The sequence below is a fragment of the Rutilus rutilus genome (assembly GCF_951802725.1).
Source record: "Rutilus rutilus genome assembly, chromosome: 5".
Lineage (NCBI taxonomy): Eukaryota > Metazoa > Chordata > Actinopteri > Cypriniformes > Leuciscidae > Rutilus > Rutilus rutilus.
This window is the reverse complement of record NC_140213.1, coordinates 42,304,677-42,319,848: the sequence shown is the minus strand read 5'-3', so window position 1 is coordinate 42,319,848 and position 15,172 is coordinate 42,304,677. Positions and strand designations below refer to the sequence as shown.

The window sequence follows — 15,172 nt, the reverse complement described above, 5'->3', positions numbered from 1 at the left end:
AAATAGCTCCAAAGCAGCTTTGCAAAGAAAAGTGCTTTACAATCCCCACAGATCAAGCCAAAGTGGCGTAGGTGGTACAAAAAAACTCCATTTGAAATATGAGGGCAAGATAAGGATGAAATCTTAAGAGGAACCATAGGCTATTGTATTCTGTTGTATTTTTAGTACATCCTAAATACATTTTTATAATTTATTTAGCTGATGCATTTATTCACATTGACTTACAATTGAGCAAAAGCACATACCATACTATTTATCACTGAGACAATGTTTTGTAAATTAAATGGAATTTCATCATTTTACCTACAGCGTATTATCTTAAGGTTGCATTAAGTAAAAAATAGTCATATTGCATATTGCAATGTACAAAACAATCGACCTAGAAAGAAAACGAACACTGCAATAATATTACAGTAATATTAAAGGAACCGTATGTAAGAAATGTATTTCAATTAATCATAAAATGGCCCTGATATGTCACTAGACATTAAGACATTAAGAAAATAAATACTTATATCACTGACAACAGTAGTCCGGCCAGGATATTGTCATTTAAAAGTGAAGTTGCAGCCCTCAACTGATGTTGATGTTGTGTTTTGGCCTGATGCCCCACCCTCCACCTATCTACCAATCACAAAGTCAGTAGTGTTTTGGCATCCGGGTTGCCAGCTCTACTCTAGTTACCACAGCTGCAGCTACAAACGTGTCGGATAAAAAATGTCTAACGTTACGAAACCTAAAAGACCTCGTTATGAATCCGAAATACGCAAAACATCTCTCATGAAGCATAAACATAATTAACAGAAAAAAAACCTTACTGTGTAGGACTCGTCACTTGCCATTGGAAGCTCCTTGTAGCAGCCTACGTTCCTGCTGGATCCTGCAGCCTATCTGGCAACCTTGAGTCAGGGGGGAGGGGGAGGAGATACACCGCTCTACAGTAATTTGAAAGTGATTGCAGTACCAGTTTTGGCCACAATCTTACTTACGGTTCCTTTAATACTGAAGTCTTTTGAGGTCATTTGCATGTCTATCAATGACTGAGATGCTAGATGGTGCAAGTTGCATTTGATACGAGATTCCGGCAGTTTTAGGGTAGGTTTAAACGACAACAATGTACTAAAAATGGAAACGTTTTTCCTTTGCGGTTTTCACATATAAATGACAACGTTGTCAAAACGATCCCCATTCACACGGATCCGTGAAAAAGACTAAAAACGCTGTATTCTGCTGCCAGGCCAGTAGTGTCAGTTCTGTCTTTTCAAAATTGATCTTTATCAGCTGTGTCACTGTCACTCACTTCAGTAATAAAGATCTACACCTACACTGAATTAAACCACAGCTGTCAGTCGTTACTATTGTCCCTGAACAAAGCTTCAAGACATATTTACATTTATCACATGAAAACTGTACCACTGACATTTCGACTTATCTTCAGCTAGAATTAAAGATTCTAGACAGCTTTAAAGGTGCAAGTTTGAACCAAACAGGATTTTACTGTCTGATATCATAGAAAAACCTTTTTTTATTAGTTCATAAAAAATAAAAATGAAAATAGAAACACTGTTGCTGCTGCTTTGAATAACCCAGAAACCAATACACTGGTTCTGAAGAAACCTATCACGAAAAGAACCATGAAGCCAACTCTAGAGCCTATATTACAGCCAAACATGAGTTTGTTCTTGGCTAAAATGCAAAGAACCATGCAGTATCCTAAAAACTTTGAAGAGGGAATATAAAAGAGTGGACGTACTTGAACGTTCTTTCACATTTATTACAAGTCACTTAGGTTAGAATCTATTATGAATATGAATGTCTGAATATGAATCCATTAACAGAATGGTTAGAAATCATCATATAGTTGTTTAAACCTTTTATCATGATCTTCAACAAGTTGTGGGTCAATTATAAACAAAAACTAACTCATTCTAGCTAATTAAAAGAAACGAGGAGATTGTAAATAAAAGCAATATGTTTTTTACTGCTCCACATGAACCAAAACAGACAACATAATGACACACAATACAACATTATCATATATCATGCACAACAAAAGAAAATAACAACTTTTCCTTTCTTCTTTCTCAAAAACACATTGTTGGCATCATGCATTTAAATAAGGTTTTAACACGGCAAGTAACCTCTCTTCTTTAGATCAATGACAACAGTTCATATAAATACCATATAACATCATTCAATAATGTATTTCGCCCATGTAATGTCTTATTCGGCTAATATTTATAATGGATATAATGAGTAAATTTGGCAGACGATGCCTAAATACATTTTAAACTGCAAAAACACCAGGCACTGTTTCTCCAAGACTCAACGTGTACCTAATGTTTCCATTTGTATGGAATATGAAAGTGCAGCTATGGTTCACTTAATGGCGATGCACTTTACGTGCAAGTGTATAGATCTTCACTTCACTTTGACTCACTCCCCTTTCATTTCCCCTTCTCAAGTACACATTCTCGCAGGGCTATTACATTTACTGAGCTTGAAAATCTGGGTCATTAAGGCCTACGCACACCCCGCAGTGACACGGCTAACACAAGAAGCACAACTAGAGGATGTCACGTGACTCTCAGAAATACACTCTCAAACATGTTGATTATTACGTACAGAACATAATAACATCACATCAACAGAGATGACAGTTTTCACCTGACATTAAAAAGAAAGCTTTACAGTTTGTCAGTCTCCAGTTGGACTTCAATACCCTGTGACAAAAGAAGCACCTTCCCTGAGAAGTATGATGTAAACACATTCACCACACACTCATGCATCCAATCTCATTTTAAAGCTAAATAGTTCTCCTTGTTGCAACTGCAAGGGACGTGATAGTATGTGTTGGCCAGAGTACAACCTTTTTCTTCATAAACATTCGTCGGTATTTGCATGTAAAGTGTGATTCTATATTTTATGTTATTTGTACATTTATTTGTATAAGTATTGACAGCATCTAAAATTCAAGCATTATGCGTATGAACAGACTGAACTCATGTCAAAGGTTTTTGTAGGATGTTTCAAAAACACATTACGGGGTGCATTTATTTGATAAAAAAAACAGGAATAAGAGTGATATTATGAAATATTATTACATTTTAAAATACCTTTTTTTTTAAAATGCAGTTTATTCCTGTGTGATGTCACAGCTGAATTTTCAGCATCATTACTCCTCAGTCTTCAGTGTCACATGATCCTTCAGAAATCATTATAATATGATGTAACATTTCTTAATATATTCAATGTTGAAAACAGTTGTGGCGCTTACAATTTTATCTTTTGGAAACCATTTTCCCCCAGGATTCTTGGATGAATAGAAAGAACAGCATGTATTTGAAACAGATAAATTCTAAATGTTTTGATCAATTTAATGCATCATAGCTAATAAAATGTATAATTTATTTAAAATGTTTTTTTTACTGACCTTAAACTTTTGAATGGTATTGTATAATAGTACATTGTGTCTAAAATTATTGCCAGTGTACATTTATCTGCCTATTACGTTTCTATAATATTTTGAAGAGTGGTTAGATTTATGGTAGGGGTGGGCTAAAAAAGATGAATAATTGTAAAATGTACTGTACAAATACATTTATAAAACTATACTGTAAAAAAATATGATACATAAGTTATGACAAAATATATTTTATATTGCTTTAAAGGTATAGCGGAGGATTTTTTTACTTCCGGGTGGATCACCTATACTATTGGTCCTCCTAATTGTCAATCATTCTGGTGAATCAATCAAACTTATTCAAAAAGTGGAGAGGGCGGGTCTTATCTAAAATTCGGAAAGATCCTCCACTATACCTTTAACAATAAAAAAAAATGAAGTTATACAAGTTTAATGTAATTTAAGTTGAAATCACTTAAACATCTAAGTTGATTGTACTTAAAAAGTTAAGGCAACTTTTTTTTACAGCGTATAAGAATTCAGAAAGATTTTTATGTTTAAAATGCTACGCATACATAAATACTTTTAGATTTTAGATGCTGTCATTACATCCATATTGCACATACGGCCTATATGCGAGCATGTAAACACCTGTGATCCCCTGGCCACATATGAATAAATATAGATTCTCATGAGATCAGGCTGCCCTGTTATAATAGCACAGATTTCAAATGCAGGACCTCTTGAGGCTGTGATTCTGAATCTATTCAATAAAAAGTCTACACATTAACCGATACCATCTTAAGAGGCTGGGTTAGGATTCCTGAAATGGTCCTATTGAATGTTTCCAATTAACACCAGAAAACTATTAAAAAACCATTGTACATTACTTTGCATTTGTAATATCTCAGAACGCTAAATTCACACATCTTATTTGTTTGTAGATGAAAGTAATTTCCTCACTAACAAGCCATTCAAGAGCGATGCCCTTTATGATAGCAGGTGGAGATGCTGAACTACTTGAATTTGTACGAGATAAAACCCTTGATGTAAATGACATTTTCAACAAAAGCCACAAGTAGCAACGTTCTAATTAATCTGCAGAAACAAAACATGATTGGCATATTTATGAAAGAGAAAATGATTCCAAAACGTAATCACCTGAATCAAGAAAATAGATAGGTGTTAAATATAACATGAATAATTTACGCAGCTCATCAGTGAATGTGTTGTCTCATTGTTATTGTGAGCAGCTAGACAGCCAGTACAAGATTTGCCTTGTCACATCCGTATCTCTAATCAAATGACATTTTCAAGGCTGAATTGGTAGGGTTGCCACTATTCCTTGGTTTTTTTTTTGGCAGCTGGCTTCTTATCTTCCCCATCCACCATATTCTGCTCTGGGTCAGCTCTTGGACTCGTCTGGGTCACTCTTTTCATGTGAAACGGAGATGGTGAGCATTTCAATGAGCCCGTCATGATGGAGTTATTTTCTGACTCTGTGAGTACAGCCGCGTTGCGACAGTAACGCTTCAGTCCTTTGCGGAAATGGATGGTGAAGAGGCCATAAGTGATGGGATCCAGAATTGCATTAAAAAGTCCAAAAATAAACAGTATGTGAGTCAGTGAGTGAGAAACAGTCTCTTCTAAGTCGTCAGGAAGGAACCAGTACCAGAGACCCAGCAAGTAGTACGGTGTCCAACAAACTATGAAAGACGTCACAATGACTATGCTCATTTTCAAAGTCCTTATACGGGCCTTTGGGATGTTGCTGTTGGAACGCCGTAAGTGGATTTCCTTTGAAGAGACTGTAAAAGCGAGAAGATTTTTATAAATGTGACCCTGGATCACAAAACCAGTCTTATGTTGCACGGGTATATTTGTGGCAATAGCCAACAAAACATTGTATGGGTCAAAATTATAGATTTTTCTTTTATGCCAGAAATCATGAGGATATTAAGTAAAGATCATGTTCCATGAAGATATTTTGTAAATTTCCCACCTTAAATATATAAAACCTTTATTTTTGTGAATGGATGCAGCAGTATCGGCAATAGAAATGGACAACTTTAAAGTCGATTTTCTCAATATTTCGATTTTTCTGTACCCTCAGATTCCAGATTTTCAAATAGTTGTATCTCGGACAAATATTGTCCTATCCTAACAAACCATACATCAATGGAAAGAATATGTATTCAGGTTTCAGATGACGTATAAATCTCAATTTTTAAAAAATTACACATAAGACTGGTTTTGTGGTCCAGGGTCACAAATGTGCAGTAAATATATATATATATATTTTTTTGTTGTTTTGTTATGTTTTCTGGACTTAAAGGGATAGTTCACCCAAAAATGAAAATTCTGTCATCATTTACTCTCCCTCAAGTTGTTCCAAACCTGTATGATTTCCTTTCTTCTGCAAAACACAAAATAAGATATTTTAAAGAAGGTTGGTAATTAAACAGTTGCTGGTCCCCATTGACATCCATAGTATTATTTTTTTTCAAGTCAATGGGGTCAATGGGGTCCATCAGTCGTTTGGTTACCGACTTTCTTCAAAATATCTTCTTTTGTGTTCAGCAGAAGAAAGAAAGTCATACAGTTTTGGAGCAACTTGAGGGAGAGTAAATGATGACAGAATTTTCATTTTTGGGTGAACTATCCCTTTAAAGGGATAGTTTACTCTATTATTAAAATTCTGTTATCATTCACCCACCCTCATGTAATTCCAAAACTGAATGACTTTTGTCTGTGGAGCTCAAAAGCAGATATTCTGAAGAATCTTTCAGCTGAATATTATGACTCCATATAATGACATGATTGGACCCCATTGACTCTTAGTATGAACAAAAAACACTCAGTTTTGTGTTCCACAGAAGAAAATGATACAGGTTTGGAACGGCATATGGTTGAGTAAATGATGTCAGAATATATATTTTTCAAATATTACTTTTACACTTCATTCAAATGCACAATATCTTATTTTTATACTCCATTACTCCATTTCAGGAAAAAATGTCATAGATTGTTATTTTAAGTGAAGAAATCAAGACCAGTTACACGAAGCTAGTTCAACGAACTCTGACTTTCAGAGAAGGTTCAGAGTTGACAAAAGCAAACAAATTCAACCCGATTTAGATCAGGTTCTGTGGGTTCACAATGCTCGCTATAAATGTTCTTTGTCAATTTAGGGTTTGATCCAGAATTCAAAGATTAACTCTGGAGCATGTGAACCTGAGAGTGTTGCAAATCACACTGAATGATTCATCTGTAAATCTGACTGCAGCAGTTAACAACTCGATGATCGGATAACAACTCTAAGAATTCCATGATCCGTCTGGAAAGAGATGCACTTTGCTTGGAGTAATATTTTATCAGGGTATGTACATTTTCATTTTAGTCATTTAAACACGACATTTCTGAAGCTCAATACTTTGAACACACTAATTCATATGGTGACACCGCCATTAATGCAGAATTCAACATTAGCCTCCTTTCAAATGTAACTCCACTTACTGTTTCCTTTGGACATCCTTCGGGAGATCTCCACCAAGATCCTCGTGTAGCAGCAGATCATGATGGCCAGAGGTATCAGGAAGAGGCAAATGAAAGTGAACATATTGTAAATGGTCTCCTGCCAGTGTTTGACAAAGCTCCCACGGGTGGTGCACTGAGTGAAATTGGCTGGCACCGTGATGGTCACATTGTGAAACAGAAACATCTGTTGGGGAATTCAGCAAATCAGCAGATTACAATAACAACTACTGTACTCTATCAAAAAAACTAAGAAACAATTACACACTAGCTTGATTTAGAAGCTGTCAAAATGACTAATTGGTAATTTTGGAAAATTAGCCCTGAACTCTAATTGACTATTCAATGCTATCCACAGCCAACTAATCAAGTGAACAGCGCTGCAAATTAGATGTGGCATACATCCCCTTCAGCTAAAAGCTCAGGATTCAGTCAGTGTTCCCAGGATCGCTCTTTTGCAGAACATTTCATAAATATTATGAGGTCTGACTACATATTCTATCTATGACAAGGAGATTGCCAATTGCCAAATGAAGACTGGCATACTGACATACAGGCTAAAGCCATCTGTCCCTTTGCCTCAGAAGTGATTCACAAAAACAATTGGAAAAACAAATGACAACAAAATATCCGCTTTGGCCCATTGTGACCCTGTATCTTCAATCATACCTTTCTGAAATGACAATCTGCTGTCGTAATGTGTTTCACTGTGGAGTTTTGGTGCTTGTAATATGGCCTCATTCTTTTAGCTTGCTGCCTTCTCCAAACTTGAAAGCACACTGATTTTAAACGCTCCACTTCATCAGGAGAAGCAAATAAAGAGGTCTCTGCATGTATTACTTCAACTGTGCAGTCTTTTAAAATGTGTACACCTCCTCTGATTGAGAATCAGCCCTAATTAACAGTCATTCCACAGTAATTCTTGCTGCAATCATCTTGAACATTTCAGATCTTGTAACTGAAGGTTGCAGAGCGTTTTCTTATATATTGAATATCATTTGTGAGCTGATTTAAGAACGTCAAATTTAAAAACATCTAATTGACTTACAAACTGCATAATTTAGTGTGTGTGTGTGTGTGGGGGGGGGGGGGGGGGGGGGGTTCAGGTATACCCTACATTATGGGGACAAAATGAAAAAAATTTCCCATCAGGGAAAAAAAAAGCTTAATCATACTAAGTTATGTTTTTTTGAAAATCTAAAAATGCAGAAAGTTTTCTGTGATCGGTAAGTTTAGGGTAAGAGAATAGAATATACAATTTGTACAGTATAAAAATCATTATGTCTATGGAAATGTGGACATGTGTGTCTGTGTGTGTGTTCATGTTTTTCTATCCCAGTGGGGTTTCAACCTGAACCTGCGTGTGTGAATGAGTGTTGGTAATGTTGAGTAACGTGTCTCCGCACCAGTCATTATGTTAAATCTGAGCTTAAATTAAAGGGCTGATGAAAACGCTCTCAGCACTATAATTGCTGAACTAATCTATGAACATCTATGAATTTTGCAACACTTCATAGCTCTGATTCTAACGTTACAACAGGTCAAGGGAGAAAACTGAATACGTTACTGATTTGAAACGTGATTGTCGATATGATCTAAAAGATAATTTGCCAAGGGAAAACAGTTGTGTGAATATGTACGGTACAAAAAATACAGTAATACATTAAAGGGATAGTTCACCCCCCCAAAAAAATAATTCTGTCATCGTTTACTCACCCTGATATTGTTCCACACATGTATGACTTTATTACTTCCGTAAAACACAGGAGACAGTATGCAGATTTTTCAGTTTGCAGAATGGTCAAGTGGTGGTTTCCTTGTGTGAGGGACAATAAGGTTCGCTATTTCCTTCTGCCATGGTTTTCATGTCTTTTATGATGATTTTAATATGCGCATGTTCAAATTTGGTGCATTCTGACGTATATATGGCATTAGATAAGTGACTACAAGCATGTTGTGAAGTGTCATTTAATGTAAATGAGATCAAAGATGGAATGAATGTGACCAATGATTTAAACACACACACACACACACACACAGTACTTGACGAACTTGAAGCAGTTTGGACATTACTTCTTCTTTCGTGTTCCATGGAAGAAAGAAGGTCAAACATGAGGGTGAGTAAATTATGACAGAACTGTAATTTTTCATCCGTTTTAAAAACTGTATAGCAGACTTCAACAAAAAGAGTAAAAAAATTTGAATACATTTTTAATTTAGAGTGAACGCATTTGTGGTTTAAAATCTGATTAAATATGAACAAATATTAATATTTCAAGTCTAAGCTCAAGAAGGCAAGTAGTTCAACGGCCTGTCCTTTTCCTTTTGATCTCTCGATATGATTCAGGGTGTTACTTACGCCAGACTCTGGGGGTTCTTGTGAATTTGAGTAATGCACCAAGATAAGGCACAAAGAAAAACACGAAAAATCACTCAAGCAGCTCCTCACCTGAGGGACAGAGAGTACAAAACTCATCACCCAGGCCACACTCAGCATTACTTTGTTCTTCTTTTTAGCCTTATTGATGGCCAGAGGGTTGAGAATGGCCGACTGCCTGTCAAGGCTGATGACCACAGTCACGAACGCACAGGAGTACATAGCCACGAGCTTCAGAAACATTAACAATCTGCAAGCAAGGTCCCCCGCCAACCACTGAACCGTAATGTTCCAAGCAGCATCCACCGGCATCACGATGAAAGTCACCAGCAGGTCGGCAACGGTGAGGTTCATGATTAAAATTCGCACATGGGATTTGCGCTTGTTATTGGTGCTGGCAGCCCACAGCACTGCGAGGTTGCACACAGCTGACACTGCGCAAAGAGTGAAGGTAATTGTCACCCTCACTTTCGCTGCCATGGAAAAGGTGGGCAGCTGCAATGCCGCTTCACCTGTGCCATTGTTACACGTGGGCATGGTATAGTCACAACTGCCGTTCAGAGCATCTGCAGTCAGCTCCTGAAACATGATGTTCTCAGATGTTGGAGAGCTGTCATTCATTACTAAAGAGCAAAAGTGTGTGTTTGCTGCATTCGTTCGGCTACCTGCTGCACAATGAGGTTTACAGACTATCCATGATGATGATGATGATGATGATTCCAGGGGAGTGATAGACAGTGATAGTACCTGGAAAAAGCTCCTTTATTTGACAGTTCTAAAGTGGGATTTAAAAAGAAAAGAAAATTTTGAGTATTTTATTCAGGTATTAAACTGGCAATTAAGGCCAGGCCATCAGCATAATGCATTTCACAATTACAAAAATTGCCATTATAACTGAAAATAAATTTACCATCATAAATTTGCATTACAGTCATGCAAGTTTGATAATGATTAGGCTACTCTCCTTTACTGTTTAAATAAATGCATTGCTAAAACACTATGCAAGCATGCATTTTTTGATGGTTTTAGAATAAGCATTAAAAGTCGAAAACATGTCCCATCTACTCACTTAACAGTCGGCATATTTTGATTTTTTTTTTTTTTATAATTAAAATCATTTTCAGACTTACCTGATGCACTTCTCCTGTAATGATCAGAGCATTAAAATAAATCCAATGACCTTGAAATAAGTAGTTGTTTGTTCATCTCACTGTCTAAAAAAACCTCGGTTATTTCATATCATCCATATATTTCTAAAATCCGATCTTCAAGTTCAAATGTAGCTCTTCTCAAACATTTCAAAGACAGATGGGTAGTTTGTCATCCAACAAGACACCTGTTCGCAAGGTGACATTCGTCTTGGTGAGAGAGTTATTCAGTCTAATTTGCAACAAAAAATGCACCAACCTCCACTTTTTCACATAGCGGAGAAAGTACTGTTTAAATGAACGGAAATTCAGTAGAAAGTAAGTTTGAGACAATATTAATCAGTATGTATCTCCGACAGCAACCTCAGTTGGAGAGTGATGTGTGAATGTCCGCGCGTCTGCTGCAGCGCGCGCCTCTTCAAGTCCCTCGCGCCGCGCGTCACGTGACAACACCCCCGCTCGCTCTCGCTGCGCGTGTCAGTTTGAATTGTCATCATGTATCATCCGTAGGTCAGTTGTGTTGCCGAACTTGCTGTGATCCATGTTTAGCAATGTACATTCACTAATTTCATCTAAACCAGAGGACGAATTACGGTGGTGGGACGGGGAGAGTTTATCTAGGGATTTGATTCCCTCATCCCCGAAGGAAACAAAGTTCTTACAGAAGAGTCTTAATTATTCACGCTGTTTCATTAGCATTTTCAAACCTAATTTTTGTAAACACAAAGATTAGATTACAAATTGGTTAGCGCATATTTTCACGCTGTGCCAAACAAATGTTCTCAAATCCATCTCGCGATAACCTTTGGAGGTTAAGACCTTATTCAGAGCAGCGCCATGACAGGATAGACGTTCAGTGTTTTCAATAACATCCGCTGTAAAAAGCTGTATATAGCTTTTAGATCACTTATAATTTTACACAGCTCATTGTCTGGAGTTTTTTGTCTACTTAAATTTCTTGCAGATACATATTTTTGCAGTGTTTCATCTGCAGAACAATAAAATCACATTACAATCCACTGAAGAAATGAATGTTGGATGGCAAAGATGGCAAAAGTCTACATACAGGCAACTGTAACGGTTCGATTAAACTGCCTCCCAGTTCGCCTACTTATACTATGCCCTAAAATTATGTACTGTTTTTGTGAAGAAAAAGTACGTTAACACTTTATTTTAAGGTGACGTAGTTACACGTTACTACATGTAACTATTTACTATAGTAATAACAGTAAATTATGCATAATTTTCAAGTAGTTAACTAACCCTAAACCAAACCTAACTGTAACTCTATAAGTAGTTAATTAATGTTACTCAGTACTTCTTGAGTAAGTACAATGTAACTACGTCACCTTAAAATAAAATGCAACCAAAAGTAGGCTGCATATTTTGTGTGTAGTGTATAGCAGAACAATAGGAAAGAGTTGTGCCCCTAATTATGCACTATATATACTATAATGCACTTATGCACTACTCATTTTTAGGTATTTTATTATCTAAAATCAATATTTTTATTCATAAATATGCCGTCAATGGTGTACAAATACCTGCCAATGATCAGACTAATCCTCGTAAACGAAGAATTTATTATCTTTATATACATGGGACGGAGGCTTCCATGTAGTTCCGCCATCTTGAAAAACTATAATAGCAGAGAGGGACAAAAAGTACTAGGCCAACGCGTTTCCACAACGCGTTTTCGTTCAGAACCAGCGTCACGTGACTGAAGCCAGCAGAAGCGGAGGAGCAGAGCAGTGAGAGGCGCTTGTCACTGCCGCGGCAAGTTTTAAAGGATGCACTGCACGGTTATTTATACACCGTTCATTCATACATATGCTGAGTCACAGGATGAGGCCAAAATAGACCGTAAAAGGAAACGTGACCGGAGATTACAAAAACAAGGGTTAATGTCGGGATAGCTAATGCAGGAGAAAGCTTTCAAAAGAGACCCTGAAGTTGCCTGCTTTCTTCTCGACAGGTAAGTCAATGTTACGGTCTTAATTACAAGCTTTTTTTTTTCATTGCTTGGTTGTGTACTTTATTATATAGACAGTAGAACATTTATAGTTAAAAGTTAAACAGGCTCTTTGATGAATAGCAGCTATTGAGTAAAGTAACGTTAGAGAAGGCTCTGATGATGATGATATCTAACAATGCACGTACTTCAAAAAATATAACGAGTAAAGAAGGCATTACTACTAATTACCATAGTTAATATTTTTCACAGTCAGTAATTCATACTGTAACATTCTTTTTTTCGTTGTTTCAAGTTTCAGTTTGTTTTAAATAACAAACCTGTTCACCCGAAGAAAAACTCGAAGTGCTATTATAAGACATCCTGTCATAGCTCTTTGGTACATAACGGCTACTGTAGATGCAACACGCATTTGAAAAAGTGAGGCGCTGGAGAGCATTATTCGTTTGAATACAAAATACAATTTCACCGCTAGATGGGAGAAATTCCTACACATAGTCCCTTTAAAGCTGCAACAGTTGAGCGCATGAAGTGTTCCACACTAATTATAATTTCGAATACTATTTAGGACGGATAGTATGTGAATTGGAACACAGTATTAAAGGGTTAGTTCACCCAAATAAAAATGAAAGTTATCCCGTCATTTTCTCAACCTCAAGCCGTCCTAGGTGTATATGACTTTCTTCTTTCAGCCAAACACAATCGTAGTTATATTTAAAAATATCCTGGCTCTTCCAAGCTTTATAAGGGGAGTGAATGGTTCCCTAGATTTTGAAGCCCAAAAAAGTGCATCCATCCATCATAAAAGTAATCCATACCGGCTCCACGTGGGGTAATAAAGGCCTTCTGAAGCAAAGCAATGCGTTTTTGTAAGAAACATATCCATATTCATAACTTTATAAACTATAATCACTGGCTTTCGGTAATGGCCATACGCAAGTCGAGTTCCAGCGGAAGAGTGACCTCTGATCTGATGTATATATACACCTAGGATGGCTTGAGGGTGAGTAAATTATGGGATAATTTTCATTTTTGGGTGAACTAACCTTTTAAGGCCCGTTCACACCAATAATGATGACGATAAAAATATAGTTCTAAAAATCATTCTAAATATTAAAGAATAGCAGAGTCCACATCTATAACGATAACAGCACAGAGAAGAACGATTTTTTTTTTCTTGTTGATAAACGATAAAAACATTGACAGCCAATCAGAATCCATCCTGCTTTAAGAGCTCAAGCATTTAAAGCGGCATGCAGACAACAAAACTGCAGCGTGAGCTTATAAAAAACAGAACGATGTAGTGCGTTGTTGTGAACGCTAATAAAATTATCGTTCTTGGTGTGAACGGGCCTTTAGACATTGTTTTAAATGTATAAGTCTATATTATAGTTGATGTTTGACAAACCTACAGTTTATGGAAGAAATTACCTATAGAAAAACAGACTGACCTAAGCCTCTGCTGTGCGACTATATGGATAAAAGCTTTATATTCTTACTTAGGCATATTTGTGATGCCATAACCCTAAATGCAAATGTTAATCTATATTTCACTTCAACAATTATAATTCACAATTATAACCCTTTAATTAATTGTACAACCATATTTTAATTATAATTTACTCACTGAGGCGTGATGTGGCTTTTGCATTGCACTCCACAGTTATGATGAAGCAGGTCTCAAAATTGGCACCCAGAATAAACGCAACATTTGATTGTGTAATGAGTACGGTGTGCGCTCCTGATTATAATATATCTCCTAAGCGTTAGCATGACAGTAATTGATTTCAGTGAGGCTTTGTATTAAAGAGAAGGTATGAGCACTGCTGCTGCAAGGGAATTTAATTTCATAGTGACCTCAAGGTCCCTCCCACCCACCCAGACCTGGAGACAGGAGAGGGTGCTGAGGCAGAAGTCAAGCTCAATTCAGCTTCAAGAGGGTGTTGTAGACAGATCTGAGCTTCGGTCCGAGTTGGCCCCATTTCCCTGCTTCAGGGAACTGAGCTGTCTGACACGGCAACACATCAACACAGCAACACATGCGGCCCTTCCCTGTCTGCTCTCATTAAATCTTGCCATGTATAAACAATCACACAACCCCTCCTTCCCAAACCACACAGGTATAGACATCCTGTCACCAGGGAGAATAGAAGAACGTATTAAACCCCTCTCCACATGTATAATATGCTTCGCAAACTTGCTTAGAGATCAATTGCAACCAGCTGAGAATTTGAAGGACAAGACTTTTGAACTGCCGTGTTCTGGTAGAGTATTAATTTGGAAGATTACCTGCTATAAGAATGGGTGCTTTTGAAAATATTGTATAGCTACCTTATTCTTATTTCCTATAGAATATAGGTTTCCTCTAACCCTCATTCAGAGAGGGCAGAGAAAGTTAATTTCCTGAAACCTCATAAAAGGAAAGTTACCCTTACAGCAATAGAGGAGCATAAATTGAAATGAGCATTACATCCCCTCACATTTCTATTGGGTAAGAGATTGCCCCAAGAGATATGTTCGCTATTTTGGTCTGTTCAAAGAGAAAACTTAATCAGCCCTTACTTTAATTGTTAATAAAAGTACAGAATAAAGAGTCATGCATGGCAATTTTACATAGATAAAAAAAAATTTGCACACAGGAACTTGCAAGTAGCCTATAGTTTTCACAGTCTATGTTTTCCATCACCTTTGTGTTCCAAGAGTGCTGATATAACAGTCCAACAGCAATCGGACTATTC

General features: G+C 36.9%; 1 protein-coding gene across 1 annotated transcript; it reads right to left on the bottom strand.

Moving 5' to 3' along the window:
- Window positions 1–4,642: 4,642 nt before the first annotated feature.
- Window positions 4,643–10,882, bottom strand: gnrhr4 (gonadotropin releasing hormone receptor 4). The gene is made up of 4 exons (XM_084409802.1): window positions 10,445–10,882; window positions 9,387–10,089; window positions 6,920–7,124; window positions 4,643–5,211 (listed from the first exon to the last, which is right to left on the bottom strand). The coding sequence occupies exons 2-4, from the start codon at window positions 9,933–9,935 to the stop codon at window positions 4,742–4,744; spliced, it is 1,224 nt and encodes a 407-aa protein (XP_084265928.1). The 5' UTR covers window positions 9,936–10,089; window positions 10,445–10,882; the 3' UTR covers window positions 4,643–4,741.
- Window positions 10,883–15,172: the final 4,290 nt, after the last annotated feature.

Bases quoted from the DNA above. Each gene is read 5' to 3' on its own strand.
- gnrhr4 (XM_084409802.1), bottom strand. From the start codon at position 9,935: ATGAATGACAGCTCTCCAACATCTGAGAACATCATGTTTCAGGAGCTG. The intron at 7,125-9,386 runs GTGAGGAGCTGC...ATTCCCCAACAG, and splicing joins TTGTACTCTCTGTCCCTCAG to ATGTTTCTGTTTCACAATGT. The intron at 5,212-6,919 runs GTAAGTGGAGTT...TCGCTTTTACAG, and splicing joins AAGGATGTCCAAAGGAAACA to TCTCTTCAAAGGAAATCCAC.